Below are 19,650 nucleotides of genomic sequence, written 5' to 3'. Positions count from 1 at the left end.
TTTTAACGAGTTTTATGAGACCTGTTGTTGTTTCTTATTTTATGTGTGGCGTCATCTAACAGGCTGTTATCTGTGTTATTCTGCCCACTTTTTGTATAATGTTCACCGTCTCCTTTGGCGTTTGTTTACGTTTTGTGAATGCACTTCTGGCTCTGTGTCTCGAAATACAGCTGAGTATATTATGGTATTTAAGTCACGATGAATGAGACGAGAGTTGTTCATTATGTCGCCTTGTTGAAGTAATTTTATTTTTTCCTTGCTTTACCCCGGTCCTAAAGTAAAAAAAGATGACTCTGTAAAAGAGTATAATTAAATTAAACGCATTTATGGTGAGATTATTATATTTTCATGTCAATCTGTGTTCATTTTGACCACGAACCATGCACTGTCAGCCTGTCACTTTAATTAAGCGCGTGCAGCACATCAGAAATGATCTCTGCACTGCACCGAACATGGAACGGATCGCCGGACCGCATCCGCGCGCAGTGTGAAAGCTCTATAATACGGAGCCCCGGGAATCAGGTGTATAAAATTTTGTTCACTCAGTCACGACGCTGCAGAGCAGTTACCGCTGAATGTTTTACTTTCTGAGATTGGAGATCACCGACGGGCCCTGCTGGCCTGCAACGGGGAATAGTTGTAATTTGGAGCGAACGATCAGGCGAGTTTGCACCTTCTCCGCTGTGAGACCAAATGCTCACTGGACGAAAGAGGAAACAGAAGAGGAAAATGAGAGCTTGACCAGGAGATTTTCTCTCACTGCGTCCGCTGGGAGACCAAATGCTCACTGGACGAGAGAGAAAACAGAAGAGGAAAATGAGAGCTTGACCGGGAGATTTTCCTCACACTGCGTCCGCTGGGAGACCACATGCTCACTGGACGAGAGAGAAAACGTACGTGCTCTACCGGGAAAGTTCTCGCTGCGTCCGCTGAGACCAAATGCTCACTGGAAAAAAAAGAGAAGACGGGAAAGAGGAAATGAGATAGTCATTTAGGTACATAGTTGAAATCGTTTTCTCGCAAATCAATCTTTTCATTTGTTTATCTGAGTGAATTGTGATTTAAAATGCAGGAAAAAATAAATAAATACTTGCGAAATTACGAAAATCTTGACGTGGCTAAAATAGTATCAAGATCCTTGTGTCACAACGTCGTTTAACAACTTTCGGCAACCAACGACACTTTTTTGCGACTTACCTAAAAATGTATTTACAACCCAGCCTGTGCCGCTAGCGCCAGAGCTTGAGGCCCGGCTGCATGATGACACTGCGGCCGGAAGAGCCACGGTAAAAGGTTGAGTCGAAGCGGGAAGCCAGTGAGGCTTTGCTGCGGTGAGATCGGCGGCGCGGCCCAGGCTTGTTGGAAGCCTGCCGCTGCGAGTCAGCGCTTAAGGAGAGCCGGGTTTTGTGTGCCGTGGGGCAAAGGAGGTGTCGAGCGAGGCGAGTTCGAGGCCTGATATATTGGCCGCCTTGTTGTAGTGGATTAAGGAGTGAGGTTTGACGGATTGCTGAGAGACTAATGGCTTAGATCGTACAGATCCGCTTGTCTATCTTCGCGAGAACGGAGCGTCGGAATTAATCGCCGTTTGCCTCAGGATTAAATGCGGTTCAGTTCCCGCTTGTAGGAATTGTAGGCACGGCCGAAAGATAAAAGGACGCCGGGGAAAAAATGGAAGTGACGCTGGTTAAGGTTAAGCCTCGGTGTCGTTGGGAGCGTGTGGCTGGTCGAGCAGAGCGGCGGCCGCAAAGAAGCGCGGAGAAGGAGCGATTCTGGGCCCGGCAGATTGGCCAGAGAACTAAAAAATCCCCATTATAGACCTCGTCTTCTAAATGGGAGAAGCTGAGTCTGCCATATGATGGCAAAAGGTGCAAACCGAATGCTGATAAACCGTCAATGCACTCCACCTGTGCTAATTAGGCTAAGTATCTGACGTGCTCCTCCCGAACCTTGTTAATAAAACATCATAAAGTAATCAAATGTATAACAGCACTGAATTTTGGACTATAAATTAAAGATTATTCTTAATTTAAGTTACAAAATCTGTTCAATCAAGAGCAGTGAGTGATTTATTTGTTGTTGCTGTTCGATTAATATAAAGACTGTCAATTTAAAATAATGCACAGTGTTCGTATTCGTATTGAACAAGAGTGAATGGTTTGTCCGCGTGTTTATTTTTTTTTTATTTTTATTTTTTTCCATCGCTGTTGTTGTAATGTCTTGGAAGCCAGAATGTTCATCCATCAACAGGAATATATTAATTGAATATATTAATTGTTTTACGTGTTATTTATAGTAAACCATATTACAGATACTTTGAAAGATTTAAGCTGAACAGCGGTCCCAGCGCGTGCCGAACGTGTGTGGTGGAGAACCGAACAGTTCGATTTTTTTCAGTGAACCGTCCCACCCCAGACAGCAAGTAGTTTCGCCCCACAACCGCCCCACACGTAGATTCATAAGACCTCACGCGGGCCAGATGTGGGCCTGATCTTGGCCAACAATATGTTGCTGTCTGGGGTACCCCTAGTAAATATAATGTAAATGTAATTCTGACCGACTTGCTCCCTTACTAGCGAACATGGCTGGGATTTTGCATCAACTTGCTGCGTCTGTGGCCAGGGCTTTTCTCATATTTATACGTTCCCGCTCTGCTCCTCCTTTGCTTTTACGCTCCAATTTTTGCACGGTTTTCTAAGATGAAGCATACCTCTGGATATAGCCAATTAGGCAGTGCTTCGCTGATGTTGGGTCATGTGGTGGTATCATTTTCACTCCGCGATTGCCTGATACGTAGATTCATAAGTCCGTCAATTAATTCGCAGTTGCATACCAGCCTATTGCACGTCAGCCTGATCGACTGCACAGCGGCAGCGGGCAGGCCAGAATGACCATCAGACCACCGGGAAATGTCCCGGTGCTCCCGATGGCCAGTCCGCCCCTGGTCATGACAATGAATTTACAGTAGCAGAGGTGTCAAATCACGACATGGTCTATTGTGTGTGATTATTAAAGCACAAAAACACTGCTAAAAATATAATCTGTTTGTTTTAAGTGTCTCTCTGTGAATGAGCTGCGCTGTGTCATGTACTACATACTCGCGTCGGCGTCACTCATAGTGTTTAACGGCGCATGCTGTCTCACTATCGGAGGACGTGAACACAAACACTGAGAGAACTATTTATAATCATTTTATTTGAGAAAACCACTGTCAAATACACTCTGACACTCAAAGCTCTTCACTACAACCCGTCAAAATAAATGTCCACTGTTAGATTATATTATGCTCTCTGCCAGATGTTTTTGTGCCTCTCTGCAATTCCTCCTCTCTTCTTACTCCTTTTCTTCTGTCTTGCTCCCTCCTCCCTTCTGTGTTCTCTTTCTATACCTCAATGTATGCGCACACATGCATATTTCCTCATGAGTTCAGATGTTCAGACCAGGACGGGGGCTATAGGCCTGAAGGTTATTGAGTTTGGTCTGTCCTTCTGCTCAGAGTTGAGGTATCCTTGGCCAAGTGTGCTCCTAATATGTCCAGAACTTCCTGGCCATACTTCCATTTTATATAATGTATATTTCTTGGCTTGGGTACCACACATATGTAATCCATATCTCATTGGATAAACTAAAACACCACCCCTTGCAATGCAACTATATAATGTTTGAATGTAATAATAAACGGGGAAGAAGTTTGTGAGCAGACTAAAAGGCTTCATGTTCATTTACTTCTTTCCATGAGCTCATGCAAGGACTGAGAATGGTCGGACGGCATCGAAAAGATAAAGACAGAATTATGTGTTATTTAACATCCACTTTTTAACTAGAAGAAATTGACAAATTACGATTGTACTATAATGTAGCCTACTTCTAAAATAATAATAATAACTTATAGAAACATTTTTTTAAGGAATGTAATTTCCCCCTCATTTTTATTTAGTAAATCTCTGTTGTGCAGCCCTTTGCGAAAACATAAAAAGATCAAAGCTATTTTCATTTGATTACATTTTAAAACATTAATTAAATTTTTAAAGCTTTATGCATTAATTTCATTATCACCATTTTTGATCGTATATTTATATTATATCATAAAATATACCAGAAAAACTAAGTCAAACCAGAATTTATGAATTATGAATTATTAATGATAAATATAAGTTGTTAAACGAATATATAATCAATGATGAAATTTACTTGATTGTTTTTGATTAATGAAATTTAAATTTTTCAACCAAAAAAAAAAAAAAAAACTTTTTTGATTGTTTAATACCATATACTGTGATACTGTGAAACTGTCAACTGTGATATTTTCTGAGACGATTATCATACCGTGAAAATCTCATACCGTTACAACCAATGTTCCCTCTAATATATATATATATATATATATATATTATATATATATATATATATATATATATATATATATATATAGAATAGAATAGAATAGAAACTGAAGCATTTAAACTGAGATCTGTAAGTTAAATATAAAAAATAAAAAAACGTGAACGTCAATTCTTCTATAGCTATCTAAACATCCCTATGAAATACAGTTTGCACACTACACCTGTGTGACTGTAAATGTCTGTGAGTTTTGTTACCGTTCTGTGCCCATCATCCGCTATTTCCAGCACTTAATCAAGCCACTCTTCTTTAATACTTGATGACGTTTTATTTCATGTCATTGCGTTTGCGTCGGCTCTCGAGTTGAACTAGTTCGTCCGCAACCATTAAAATATTCAGTTTCTACAGCGATCCCAGACAGCCGACAGCCCGATACTGCTTGCTGTCTGGGACTCATTTGGCGCACATCATTCCCTTTCTATGAAACTGTAAACCGCATTCACCAGTTCTAACTCTATCGTGATATCAACTTTATAGCGGTTTATCGGAGCATTGCAATTCATTCGCTTTCGCAAATGGCTTTCCCAACTCATTTATGCGTGTGAGCGGCACATTATTTCTTCTGCGCGGCCGCGCGCGCGCATCTTAGAGGGAACATTGGTTACAACCCTAGGTCACACCAGTTCCACCGCTGAAAAAAAAAATGAGTCGCGGCAAAAAAGGTGAAGAGGATTATGGCCAAGCAATAATAATAAAAAAAAACCATCTCGAGATTAAAGTCATTATATTGCGAGATTAAACTCATTAAATTTCGAGAAAAAAAGTCGAAATACAATCTTGAGAATAAACTCATTAAATATCGAGAATAAAGTCGTTGTGTTTCGAGATTAAATTCGTTAAATCTCGAGAAAAAAAAGTCGAAATACAATCTTGAGAATAAACTCATTAAATATCGAGAATAATATATAAATAATATATATAAAAAAAAAATACTTTACCCAATACTGTACTAAGCTTTTTACAACTACAGGGTATATTATACTCCAATACATACAGTTTACTGCAGTAAAAACTAAAATACACTACAGTATTTATTACAGTTTTTCAGTTCACTATAGTTAATACTACAGTATGCTGTAGCATTCATTAACAGTGTTGTAAACATTATAATATATAAAGTTCAATACGCTTTTGTTATAGTATGGTTCAAAACACTATAATATTTACTATAAATTACAATAGTATTATTTAATGTGGGACCTTCAAATAAAGAGCACCACAAAGCAATATTTAATGATATCAGTGTCACATTTGGTTCATATTTCGCTATATTAACATTTATTTATGGATGTCTCACGTGGCTCATTATAGGTTCAAAGTAACTTTAGCGGTTTCTGTTTCCAGTATCTCACTTTATTTTAAACTTTACATTCAACAACAGTTCTCACTACAAACATAGAAACAATCGCACGAACGCATAAAAGCTCATAAAATCATCTGAATTAATTCATCATATTTTTCTCACATGCTGCTGCACTAAATGTTTATTTCAGCAGGAAGAAGCCAGAAAAGACGCACAAGTAGCGCTGAACCTGATGAAATCAACACAGAGATGAACCTGTAAAATGTCGCTTGAACAAACTGCATAAAGTGTCTTTGATAGTAGTGTAAATGAGGAATACCGTGATTTGCTCCTTTCTTTAGATGGTCTCGCTTAGCCAAGCCTCCTCCTCCTCCTCCTTCTTCTTCTCCTTCTGATGTTTTTTGGCAGTTTTGGCAAACCAACTTAAAGGTGCATTACCGCCACCTACTGATCTGGAGTATGGCGTGAACAGATTTGGTTGAAAGAAGGATATGTTTTTAAAAATCTTTTTTAGATAACTGAACACTTCTTCTTTAATTCTTGATTGCATTTGTGTATTCCCTAGTAATATCTTGAGTGATAATTTATCATATCCCATCAAACCTAATGTATGCTTAAGTTGATTTCTTTTGTCTTTCATACGCATCACATTCTAGAAGAATGTGCTTTACTGTTTCTGGATTCCCGCATTTATCACATCTACCATTTCCATGCTTCCCTATTTTGTGTAAATTGAAATTTAAAGCTGAATGTCCAATCCTCTTTCTTGTTGTAATAACAACATTCTTCCTACTCCCACGTCTTATTCTCTATTCACCTACACAGCCCTGTATCTGGTAAAGATGCCTTCCTTTTATTCCACTATCCCATATCTTTTGCCATACCTTTCTTACTTCAATTGATATTATTCTCTTCTTTTCAGATTTGTTAATTGCTATATTAATTTCACTACATTCTAAAAAACTGCTGGGTTAAAAACAACCCAATTTGGGATATTTTGGCAACCCAGCGCTGGGTCAAAAAGGGACGAACCCAGAGCTGGGATGTTTTAACCCAACAAGTTGGCATATATATTTGACCCAGCATGCTGGGTTGTCTTTTTTTTTGGTTTAAAATTACTACACTCCTAGGTGTAAAGAAAGTGAAATTGACGTGACATACAGCCAAGTATGGTGACCCATACTCAGAATTCGTGCTTTGCATTTAACCCATCCACAGTACACACATAGCATTGAACACACACATACACCGTGAACACACACCCGGAGCAGTGGGCAGCCATTTATGCTGCGGTGCCCGGGGAGCAGTTGGGGGCTCGATGCCTTGCTCAAGGGCACCGCAGTCGTGGTATTGCTGGCCTGAGACTCGAAACCACAACCTTAGGGTTAGGAGTCAAACTCTCTAACCATTAGGCCATGACTTCCCCATGACTTAAATGAACCCAAATCGAGCTAGACATTAAACCTACAAATCTTGTTCATTTGTTCATCACTTCTACACACACAGAATGACTATCAAAAGGTAAATATTTATTTAAAACAAGATAAAGAAGTCAAAAGTGTACAAAAAGTGTAACAGCTGCAAATCACGTTGTTATTGCACTGCAAGAGGTTTGCATGATTAAGGAGTCAAATGTTGTTGTTGTTGTTTTTTTCTATCATCTTAGTTAATAAATACAATAGGCTATGGCATGTATATAATTGATTCCAGAAAAAAAAAAGTGTGTTTCACGCTACGCTGCCGGGAGCAACACGGAGTCGAGAATAATCGAGAGAGTCTTTATTAATCCAACACAGGGGTAAATCCAGCATGGAATCAGGAGGAAGACACACGTACTCTACTTGTAGACCCGACAAAACTAAACTGAAAGGACTAGGGTTATAAAGGCAGGATAATAGGGAAAACACAGGTGTATGGAATGATTAAATGAACAGGGACGTGGAACACCTGAGAAGAAACTAGACAAACATGGTATCACATTAACAAACCACAGGAGACAGAAACTGGGTCACAGGGGCAAAACACACATAGACAGGTCCATAATCCTGACAGTGGGTGGGAACTTGGGAGGAGGTTCCGGTGGAGGACGGACCCCCTGGAGGGGGCCGGCAGACAGAGACCCAGGCCACAGCCATAATGATGGTGGGAGGAGCCATGGAGGAGGAATGGCCACCGACTCCAGGGGGCCGACCAATGGCAGTGGAGCAGGTGGAGGAGGAGCCCGAGGTGGAGAGCCGAAAAGCCTGGGTGACGGGGAGGAGCCAGAGGTCCTTGGCGGAACCGATGTCAATGGCAACAAACACGGAGAAGTGGATCCGGGAGGCCACGGTGGAGCCAGAGTGACAGAGGTGGAGCCGAGGGGATGAAGGAGCCTGATGGAGCCAGAGGGATGGAGGGACAAGGCGAAGCCAGAGGAGTGGTGTCCCGAGGCGCAGGATGGTCGACGCCAGACCAAGGTGGACGAGGGAGCCAGGCAGAGCTTGTGGACTGCCAGGCCACAGCGGAGAGAAGGGAGCTAGGAGCTATGGTGGAGCCAACGGGTCAATGGGCCGAGGCGGAGTCCAGGCCTCGGAGGCTGAAGGCAGAGGTGAGGGAGACTCTGAGCACGGTGAGGCTGGAGGATGGCAGTCCCTCTGAGCTTGCACTGCAATGATAGGGGGCTGAGGGTGAGCAGAGGGGCTGCCAGACGACAGCGGTGGAGGAGGCAGGAGCAGGTGGGAGTGCGGGCATTTTCGAGAAGCGGCCACAGGAGGGCACATTCTAGGAGCAGGCACTAGAGGACACTTTCTAGGAGCAGACACTGGAGGACACTTTATAGGAGCAGGAACTGGAGGATCGGAAGCCCCCTCAGGGCTGGACGAGGAAACCAAGGACGAAGAAGGGCTGGACGAGGAAACCAAGGACGAAGAAGGGCTGGACGGGACTAGAAGAGACGATGGAGAGAGGAGAGGGTGCGGTTCAACTTCCAGTTTTGACTCCCAGTCGATGAGATCCTCTTCCTCGTTTTGTCCCTTTTGCCATGCCATATCCAGCTCATCCTCAGCCACGGTGGAGGGGGAGGAGCTCCTCTTCGCGCTCACCCTGTGCGGCAGGCGGTGTTGCCGGCTCACACACATGGACTGACGTCACGGCAACTGGCTCTGCGGCAATCCTCAGCTCTGTCGCTCTATGTGGCTATGGCTCGTCAGTCAGGGCGGGCTCTGGCTCTCCATCAGCGGTGGGCTCAGGCTGGGCTCTGGGTCTGGAGTGGACCTGGCGCGATCCTCCATAGGGCAGATGGTGAGAGGTGACCCATTTCTCGCCAGAGTCCACTCCACGAATGTGGCGGATTCCTCCCGAGGACCATCTTCGGAGGACAATGCTCTGCACTCAGCATTCAGGCATTCCTCATAGAAAGCACAGAGTGCGTCGTCTGGGTAGCTGGTGATGTTAGCTAGCAATAGGAATCGGGTATGGTATGGTCCTCGAGATTACATCCTTCCTGCTCCAGCAGTTTTTGAAAAGTGATTTCTGTTAAATAAAATATCTCCTTTTGAATTGGTCTTTGAGCCTTGTAACCTTGTAATGTTGCTGTTTGAGCATAAAAAAGATCTGCAGACTAACTAAAGTTGAAAAAGTGAAAAAGCACAATAGCACACCTTTAACAAATTTTGATGCAATAAATAGGGTATGATCATCCCTCCAAAACAGTCAAAAACATCATTCACAAAAAATCTCTTTGAAAGCGTTTATAGTAAATATGATGAGTTGTATGTGTAGGGGTTATTATAGTACAATTCACTAATTTTCAAAGCCTGGCTACAGTCATGCAGGCAGGTGAGTTTTTTTATTTTTTATTTATCAGGGTTGGAGCTAAACTCTGCAGAACAGCAGCGCTCCAGGACTGATGTTGCCTACCACTGCCCCGTACCAACACTTTAAAGGGCAAACTACCAAGCAGCCATAATGAGACCATGACCTGGATGACTAGAAATATTGCCCTGAAAGTGTGTTGCAGGTAGTCCACTGCAGTTGCAAGCAAGGCAAATGTGAGAGTGAAATATGTTCCTGTATGTCTCAAGACTGTGTTTACTGATTTATGTGGTGAACAGGCGTGGCACTTCCCAGAAACAGGTTTGGCACAGGATTTCTAAATTGCCTAAAATAACCAGGTGTTGGTTGTTTGCGCTGCGCTGAATGATCATTGTACATCAAAGTCCATGTCCCTGAGAAGTGGCATTTCTGATCACCTTAATGTTAGTGCCAATATGATAGGGATGATACTGATGAGTAAAGATGAGCTGTGTCATATTGTAGGCAGATTTTGAGCTGTAATGAATCTATTGTAGAGTCGTCCATTTTTGGCATTATTAAACATTAAAGGGGGCGGTGTAGCATTTTGAGTAATTTCAGCCTACTTGGGCCAAATTGTACTTCTTATTTCATCTTTCTGTGATTACACAGTGCATACTGAAAATGTAAATGTATAAAACATCACAGTTTTGATTAATTTTAGGTGTATCATTAATTATGCTTGATGATATTCTGTGAAGCTTAAGTTTTATATATATATATATATATATACACATATATACATTCAAACTGAATAAGTAGTTGAATAAGTAGTGCTCAGGTGTGGGAATGAAAATTACTTTCTATACACTTTTTTCTAGTTCACCTTGTGGCCTATGAGCAATGTGATGCCATATTGCTTAGAGAATCAAAACGGCAGGCTAAGTGAGACTAATTTGGTTTATGGATGATTAAAAATGAGGAGTGGGTGGATTTTCAGCATTGTAGGGTGGTTGTGTTCACACAGTCAACACACTTTTATGTCCAAACACCATGTTAAAATGAAGTTTGCATAATAGGTTCCCTTTTTGAAGGTTTTGGAAGCAAATAGGAACTATTCGGTGGGATGGCCCTTAACCATTAGGGAACCTTGTGTGATTTTCACCGAAATATTTGACTTCTCTCATTTTTCTCTACCAATCCTCACTCATGAAGACTGTTGGTGTTGATCAGATACCATGCGAGTCTATAATTTATTTATCATTTATTTGTGCCGATCGGCTATTTCAAAGGAAAATATGTCAGCTTACCTTATACTGTAGACGCACGTTATTTTTCCGTATTATTTCCCTCCTCTCGCCGCTTCACTCTCCAGTTCAGCGGGTGGCGCAAAGACACACAGGTTTGTTTGCCAAACACCATTAAACCTCAGAGGAAGAAGATTAGCGTCAGCGGGGTATCTGTTGTTTTGTTTTGATGCTGGTTTAATACAAACAGTTAGAAATGTTGTTTCTGTAAATAGAAAAATAAAATTTTTGAATCAGGTCAATATCTGGAGAAATATCATCTGAACTGAGATCTGCTGCTGTGAAGATGGAGTTTGTTAAAGAGGAGAGTGAAGAGAACACGAGTGAACCAGAAACCTGGAGAATAAAACACGAGGAACCAGAAACCTGGAGAATAAAACACGAGGAGCCAGAAACCCGGAGAATAAAACAAGAGGAACCAGAAACCCGGAGAATAAAACACGAGGAACCAGAAACCTGGAGAATAAAACAAGAGGAACCAGAAACCTGCAGAATAAAACACGATGAACCAGAAACCTGCAGAATAAAACACGAGGAACCAGAAACCTGCAGAATAAAACACGAGGAACCAGAAACCTGGAGAATAAAACACGATGAACCAGAAACACGGAGAATAAAACACGAAGAACCAGAAACCTGCAGAATAAAACACGAGGAACCAGAAACCTGCAGAATAAAACACGATGAACCAGAAACCCGGAGAATAAAACACGAGGAACCAGAAACCCGGAGAATAAAACACGAGGAACCAGAAACCCGCATATCTCACGAGGAACAAGGAGGTTGGTGTTTATTCTTCATTCATCTTTAATGAATATTTGTGGTACATCTACAGGTTCTTTATATAAAAATAAGACCTTAACTATCATTAGAATGTCTTAATTCCATGTTTCAAAGTTCTTATGGAAATGTGAGCGAATGGACACGGAGGATGTTTAATTATTACTTTAATTAGACCTTATTTTTCCTTTTTGGAATCATAAAACTGTTGAACTCAGAGTGTGTGAGACTGAATTAGTTTTTACGCTAATGGTAGTTAGAAGTCAGTAGAACATTACTTGCTTGTTTGTTACATTTCAGTGTAAATCAGAAACAGTTTTGCAGCAGGCTTTGCAAACAGCAATTCAAACTGACTTTTACTGTAAGATATATGTGACCCTGGAGCACAAAACCAGTCATTAGTAGAACAGGTATATTTGTAGAAATAGCAAAAAAAAAAAAAAAAAAAAAAAAACTTTGTATGGGTCAAAATGATCAATTTGTCTTTTATGCCAAACATCATTAGGATATTAAGTAAAAATTGTGTTCCATGAAGATATTTTGTAAATTTCCTACCATAAATACATCAAAACTTAAGAAATTTTCATTTTGACAACTTTAAAGGTGATTTTCTCAATATTTATATTTTTTTGCACCCTCAGATTCCAGATATATTCCACATAGCTGTATCTTGGCTAAACATTATCCTATCCTAACAAACCATACATTAATGAAAAGCTTATTTATTCAGCTTTTGGATTATGCATACAACTCACAACTAGTGGTCAAGCGATATTGGTTTTTTAAAAGCCAATGGCGATATCTTAGAGAGCAGGGTGGCCAATGGCCGATATAAAGCCTATATATATATATATATATATATATATATATATATATATATATCTATATCTATATAGATATATATCTATAGATATATAAAAAAACAGAATTTAAGCATTTTTTTTATTTTAATTATCATTTTTTTTTTATTTTAATTAATGTTTGAGAAACTTGAAATAATTTGAAAATGAATTATATTAAAAATAAATGTGTAAAATAAACATGCTTATACTTTAGATGACAACTTCCCGATTCTATAATTCTATTACAGTATTTTTGACAAATAAAGAGATATTTAAAAATATATATAAACAAAAATAAGGTAGTCTAAACACTGTAACCAACAGGGCACTCAGTAATCTGGGAAGTTTGTGTGCATTGGGAATCTTTTTTTTTTTTACATGCAGCATGCATTAAAAAATTACATTAATATGATAGTGCGCAAATGCATAAATCAGCATAGTTTGAAATCACAAGTTTAAAGTTGATCACGCGTCTCCAGTGAAGCTGACCTCTCCTCCTGTCAGCATTCAATTCACATGGATCGACCATCATGCAGAGCACACAAGATCAGGCAATATACAAATGCACACTTCACAAGATCTCACAGCTGGATTCGACTAAGCCTGCAAGGTTTGTGAAATTAAATGTTCATTAGTCATTTAAAGGTTTGTTTAATGACAGCAAACAATGAAGAGAGACAATGTGAGCAATATGTGCTCTGCCACTGCCATTCTCAGTGTCGTCAAAATAAAAGTCCGGCCTTGAACACATCGGACAAGCTGAAAAACTATATTTGCCGATATTTGAAAAATGCTACATATCGGCCGATATATCGGCTTTGGATATATATATATATATATATATATATATATATATATATATATATATATATATATCGGCCGACCACTACTCACAACACACACAACTCACAGCGCATTGTCACAACATAGAACTAAACTTGTTTATTCTAATGTCTGATCTGTAATCAGTGATTTCTGATGTGTAATTATTCAGTTCAGTCAAATTTTATTTGTCTTAAAAGTGTTAATTTATTTTTTTTTGCCAGTGACCAAACTAAACATTGTTTCCCCTAATAGCATAAATATAATATGATATTTAAATTGTTAAATTTAGGGCTGCAACTTACCAGTATTTTGATAATCGTTTAGGCCAATTATTTATTAAAAATTGTATTATTATTTCGATTAATCGGATTAAAAAAAAGCCAAATTTTCTTTCCTTTTTTTATTTTGTCAAAAACACACTATTCCACATTTTGTCCTTCAAACAAACGTGCCAACTTAATGCTATGAAAACATACAGTGCTTAACAATTTATTAGACCACCTGCCATGATAAAGATAAAACAAATATTTTAGGAATCTGACAAAAATCTGTTAAAAAATGAAAATCTTATTGTCATATATTGAGCAAATTGAAGGATAAATCGTATTTATTCACATAACAAAAATTAGGGGTGCACGATAAATATCGGACAATAATTAATGCGCATCTCATTCATTATCAGCTTTTATTTGCGCAGCTTGTCAGTTAACAACGGCTCTGTATAGCAACAGCAGCTCTATGTGAAATCACGCACCTGATGGGATTTATCACTGATTAGAGAACCGGCTTTTCTGACGAGATGCGAATTAATTATCGGCCTATATTTATCATGCACCCCTAACAAAAATGGCCCCCTATGCCTTTCATAACAGCTTGCATTCTTGCTGGAATTTTTTTGTTGTGTTTTGACTGTAATTGGGCATCTGGAAAGGAAAAAAAAGTAAATCACTTGACTAGGCTTTCTTAAGCAGCGTTTCCACCGAAATTACCCGGAACAATTGTCCCCCAGACCTGTTGCTTTCTGCATTTCCACCGTGGTCTAAAGTACCGTGAAGATTAGACAAATAGTCTGGTTAGGGCTGGGCGATATGACGATATATATCGGATGGACGAAATTAAAAGTCTATCGCATAAGGGGTAATAGAGAAAGTGCATAAGTAATAGTAACTCTCACTGCTCTTGACTTAATCATTTTTGTAACTAGAATAAGAAGAAAATAAATAACCATAACTTGCCTTAAGTTTAACATATATATATATATATATATCTCACACACACACACACAATATATATATATATATATATCTCACACACACACACACATATATACATATACGTATACGTGTGTGTGGATATGGAAATATAGATAGATGGATAGAACTTACCCAGTGAAGACTAACTCATTTACACAATGTATTTCTTATATTTTAGTTTTTTGTCCTATTGCTTGTAATTAGTTTATTGTTCTTATTTCATCTCTGACTATTTAATTATCTCCAGTGACCTTGTGTTTTTTTTATATATCCTGTATCAGGATATATATCGTTATCATGATATAAAAGTTCTCATATTGTTATATAAGATTTTGGTCATATCGCCCACGCCTAAGTCTGCAAGGTCTGCAAGCCCATAAGGTCCCAATGGGGCCCGGTATGCTGGGTCCATTCGGGCCGGGTTAGGGCCATATTTTTTTTACAGATCGGGCTCGGCCCGGGCTCATTTAGCTTCTCTTCTTTTATTGTGCCTATATACGCACAGAGCACACACAGGCTACTGTATGAAATACTGTTATAGTGATTATATTATAAATATTATACATCGCCTACGCAACGCATATACACGCATGCATTAGCATACAGGGAGAAGTTGGAGCGTGAGGAGTGATTGAAAGTTCCCAATGCTTCGGGAAAAGCTGCATTTTGAAAGAGTTTTGATTTGATTACCACGACAGACAACGAGACAATTGGTCATGTGCAGTGCTCGCCATCTCCTCATTAGACGCGCCTTTAAGAAATGCATCTATGTTGATTATGATTATAATGAAAGAGTTTTTGTTTTTGATATGTTTTATTTCTTTAAGTACTAATTTAAAGCTTTCTATAGATATATTTATCATGTCTGAGATCATTTTTGTGAAGGGCTCCTGTGCACTGCATAATGTTTATAAATTATAACATATATTTTTTTTTTCTTCAAATAAAGCCAAGGTAACACTCATTTTACATACAGCACACAGTGAAAATTACATGAATATAACAGTGGGCAAATGCACTAAGTTAAGCATAATTTGAAATCAAGAGACCGACCATCATGCTAAGAACACGCGATCATGCAGGATACAAATGCACACTTCACAAAATCTCAACTAGATTCGACTAAGTCTGCAAGGTTTGTGAAATTAAATGTTTATTAGTCATTCAAAGATTTGTTTTAATGATATAAATGTGTATTCGCTGAATGCTGACGGCAAATAAGAAACTATTATAATGTTTGCCTTTCTTTTACTAATAATATTAATTCATTGTTAAAATACTTCATTATTTTAACTTTTTTTAACTTAATTCCTTTTAATTCCTGTGTCTTTGGAAAGACCCCCCCCCCCTAAAAAACAAAACAAAAATAAATAAAAATATTTACCGAATGTACCAAAGGGTTCTAACAAACTATTTTAGTCATTAAACATACCACGGCATAGTTTTTCAATTATAAAACAATAGCCAGAATCTTAGACATCATATAAGTGATTTATTTGAGCACTAGAAAAATACAATAAGAATAAAGTGAGTAATAAGAAGAAAAAAATATTAACTATGTATGCCAATTACAGTACATCCTGAGATGGCTAGAAATACAGCATTTACACTGATAGACACTCAAAAAGTCTGTTATCACGTTAATGGCCAGTAATACAGATGGTAATCATACAGATGCGCCATATATTCAGTAAACACACTCTATTCATATAGACCGCATTCACACTGATAGCTGTCTATCACACGCTGATTATCGGTCATAGAGATGGTAATCATGCAAATACAGCCACATTCCCCAAAAAACACACACACATATATATATAAAATGTTGAAGAAGAAAAAATTATTATTCGTGCAATCAGTGTGCATCACGTGCCATCACGAGAGCGCCAGAATTCAAATAAACAATATTCTTTGACTTTTTTTAGTGGATGGCCTCATTCTGTTTGTGACACTGTATGCTACAAAACCATGCTGTTTTTTTTTTTTTTACTACCAATATGCAGTGTTTGGAGCAAAGGTTATTCCGTAATGGCTACAAACAATAACTCTCCCGAAGAACTAAGACATAAACAAAGGAATTACTATCCATATTACAATGTTATTGCTCCGTTGGACTAAAAGTGCTTTTTGGGATGTCATTCAGTGGCCCTTACATTTCTAACTAAACCGGTATTTACAGATGTGGATGTGTTTATGACTCGCTATTACGATGAATCTGGTACGCACTACGTTTTGAGTATGCATGTTTTGTGTACTGCTTACACAAATTTAGCAAATACATTCCTGATAAGCTTTTCATTGAGAAACAGCAATCTATCGCCAATGCTTGAGGCTTAGACCTTTATAATGATATATAGTTTCTAATGATTAATTTTGTCCCCTTTCATTTAATCTATTCGTAAACACTGACATATGCAAACAAAATAAACGTCCCGCCTCAAACACATCGGCCAAACAGAAAAACTTATCGGCATTGGCGATATATTGGTCGACCACTACATGTAACTCACCTATTTTTAGATGCGTAATTCAGTGCTATAATTTGACGTGACCAGCTGAAGTTGTACAGGCACTGTGGGCAGACCCGACTAATCGATAATGAGAATTGTTGCCGATAATTTCATCGATAATAATAATCGATTTTATTGATTAGTTGTTGCAGCCCTAGTTAAATTACAGAAAATTATCAAAGAACAAACCCTGTTTGCTGGAGCTGTCAATTTGTAGTGTTTACATAATGGCATCGCCATCTACTGGCCTGGCAGTATAATGCAGTGTTTTTAGACATTTTCATGGATCTGTGTTAAAAAGGGACAGTTTTGACATAGTTTTCGTCTGTACACAAATATTTTATCCTGTTATTTTTCAAACATACCAATTGATTTTCATCATTATAATGATTTTATTTTAGGCCAGATGAAAATGAAAGAAGAAAGACGAGATCTGAATGAGCTGGAGGAGAAATATCAGGATCCGAAAGATCATGATGTCAATGGAGAAAAATCAGCAAGTTGCAGCATTAAAAAAACAGAAGTCAAAAGGCATTTCTGCTGCTCTCAGTGTGGAAACACTTTCACATGTAACAGAAATCTTAAGGATCACTTGTTAGTTCATGCTGGAATAAAGCCTTTCAGCTGCTCTCAGTGTGAAAAGAGTTTTACACAGAAAGCAAGCTTAAAGAATCACATGCTAATTCATGCTGGAATAAAGCCTTTCAGCTGCTCTCAGTGTGGAAAGAGTTTCATATGTAACAGAAATCTTAGGGATCACATGTTAATTCATGCTGGAATAAAGCCTTTCAGCTGCTCTCAGTGTGGAAAGAGTTTTACACAGAAAGCAAGCTTAAAGAATCACATGTTAATTCATGCTGGAATAAAGCCTTTCAGCTGCTCTCAGTGTGGAAAGAGTTTTACACAGAAAGCAAGCCTTAAGGATCACATGTTAATTCATGCTGGGGTAAAGCCTTTCAGCTGCTCTGAGTGTGGAAAGAGTTTTACACATAAAGTAAACCTTGAGAAGCACATGTTAATTCATTCTGGGATAAAGCCTTTCATCTGCTCTGAGTGTGGAAAGAGTTTTACACATAACGTATGTCTTAAGAGGCACATGTTAATTCATACTGGGAAAAAGCCTTTCTCCTGCTCTCAGTGTGGAAAGAGTTTTACATATGAATCAAGTCTTAAGAGGCACATGTCAGTTCATACTGGGAAAAAGTCTTTTAACTGCTCTCAGTGTGGAAAGACTTTTACACAAGAAGGACAACTTAAGACTCATTTGGTAGCTCACACTTCATAAAAGCCTTTCAGCTCCTCTCAGTGTGGAAAGAGTTTCATATGTAACATAAACCTTAAGGATCACATGTTAATTCATGCTGGAATAAAGTCTTTCATCTGCTCTGAGTGTGGAAAGAGTTTTACACAGAAAGCAAGCTTAAAGAATCACATGTTAATTCATGCTAGAATAAAGTCTTTCATCTGCTCTGAGTTTGGAAAGAGTTTTACACAAGAAGGACAACATAAGGCTTATTTGGTAGCTCACACTTCATAAAAGCCTTTCACCTGCTCTCAGTGTGGAAAGTCTTTGGCACGTAAGTGATACCTTGAGACTCACATGTTAAAGGGGTCATCGGATGCCCATTTTTCACAAGTTTATATGATTCTTTAGGGTCTTAATAAAAAGTCTATAACATACTTTGGTTAAAATTTCTCAGTTGTAGTGTAAAACACTATTTTTACCCCGTCAAAATAACCTCTGTTTACAGCAAGCCGTTTCGGTGCATGTTCCTTTAAATGCTAATGAGCTCTGTTAAACCCGCCTCTCGCATCAGTGGGGCAACAAGCCACTCTCATGAGACTGTAAACTTTAGCCACATTTAGCTGCAGAACTTGCTAACTAGCACATTATTAGGAAAAGCAATTTGCAAAGATTCATAAAAACAACCTTATACTCCCTTCTGTTGGAGAGGCTTGATCACAAATGATTTGCACGTATTTAGGTAGATTGGGGGCACATTCACTTCAAAAACAAGATTAAGCCGTCTTCTGCTGCTCAGATGTCAGGAGTAAATGATGACTGCTGTGTTAATATTTACATTCAGTTCAATTCAATTTCATTTGTATAGTGCTTTTCACGATGCCAATCATTGCAAAGCAGCTTTACAGAAAATATTACGTTTCTACTAGGGTTGGGCGATATATCGCATGCGATTGTCACACGCAATTTATCAGTAAAGGTGGTTCCCTGATTACTGCTAAATCGCCATCACTTGCTTTCAAATGGAGTGGTATTTAATAGACAGAACGGTAGTTCAGTGATCTACGGCTCTGTCTATTAAATGCCGCTCCATTTGAAAGCAGGTGATGGCGATTTAGCGGTAATCAGAGAACCGGCTTTACTGACGAAATGCGTGAAAATCACATGCGATATATCGCCCAGCCCAAGTTTCTACATTACATTTAGGAGTATGTTATTAGTGGTGACTATGGCAGAAATGTTCACTAAGAATCATGCAGTTAGTTACAAATTACACGTTATCAAACAAACAGTGAACACTTAACTGCAATGATTATATGTTGCGATTAAACTTTGTGATTGCAAATAAACATTGTGATTAAGCAAAATTTTGTAGTTTTATAGGTTGTTACAGGGTTAGCATCATCTGAAGTCTT

The 19,650-nt window shown here is 38.7% G+C and overlaps 1 protein-coding gene across 3 annotated transcripts; it reads left to right on the top strand.

Moving 5' to 3' along the window:
* The first annotated feature begins 10,521 nt into the window (after nucleotides 1-10,521).
* LOC109094071 (gastrula zinc finger protein XlCGF8.2DB-like) lies at nucleotides 10,522-19,178 on the top strand. Of its 3 annotated transcripts, XM_042721244.1 has the most exons (3): nucleotides 10,522-11,164; nucleotides 11,495-11,561; nucleotides 17,394-19,176. In XM_042721244.1, the coding sequence occupies exons 1-3, from the start codon at nucleotides 11,066-11,068 to the stop codon at nucleotides 18,275-18,277; spliced, it is 1,050 nt and encodes a 349-aa protein (XP_042577178.1). In that variant the 5' UTR covers nucleotides 10,522-11,065; the 3' UTR covers nucleotides 18,278-19,176. The 3 variants fall into 3 exon arrangements, 2 of the variants coding, with proteins under 2 accessions (XP_042577178.1, XP_042577179.1); XR_006154319.1 differs by lacking the exons at nucleotides 10,522-11,164; nucleotides 17,394-19,176 and adding an exon at nucleotides 12,201-12,391 and having other exon boundaries at nucleotides 11,413-11,561; XM_042721245.1 differs by lacking the exons at nucleotides 10,522-11,164; nucleotides 11,495-11,561 and adding an exon at nucleotides 12,871-13,011 and having other exon boundaries at nucleotides 17,394-19,178.
* The last annotated feature ends 472 nt before the right edge of the window (nucleotides 19,179-19,650 follow it).

The sequence above is a fragment of the Cyprinus carpio genome, chromosome B3 (assembly GCF_018340385.1).
Source record: "Cyprinus carpio isolate SPL01 chromosome B3, ASM1834038v1, whole genome shotgun sequence".
Taxonomy (NCBI): Eukaryota; Metazoa; Chordata; class Actinopteri; order Cypriniformes; family Cyprinidae; genus Cyprinus; species Cyprinus carpio.
This window is presented reverse-complemented; position numbering and strand designations above follow the sequence as displayed.

Coding starts and splice junctions, on each gene's coding strand:
- LOC109094071 (XM_042721244.1), top strand. CDS start 11,066: ATGGAGTTTGTTAAAGAGGAGAGTGAAGAGAACACGAGTGAACCAGAA. Junction 11,165..11,494: donor CCTGGAGAATAAAACACGAG/GAGCCAGAAACC, acceptor ATAAAACACGAG/GAACCAGAAACCCGGAGAAT. Junction 11,562..17,393: donor ATCTCACGAGGAACAAGGAG/GTTGGTGTTTAT, acceptor ATTTTATTTTAG/GCCAGATGAAAATGAAAGAA.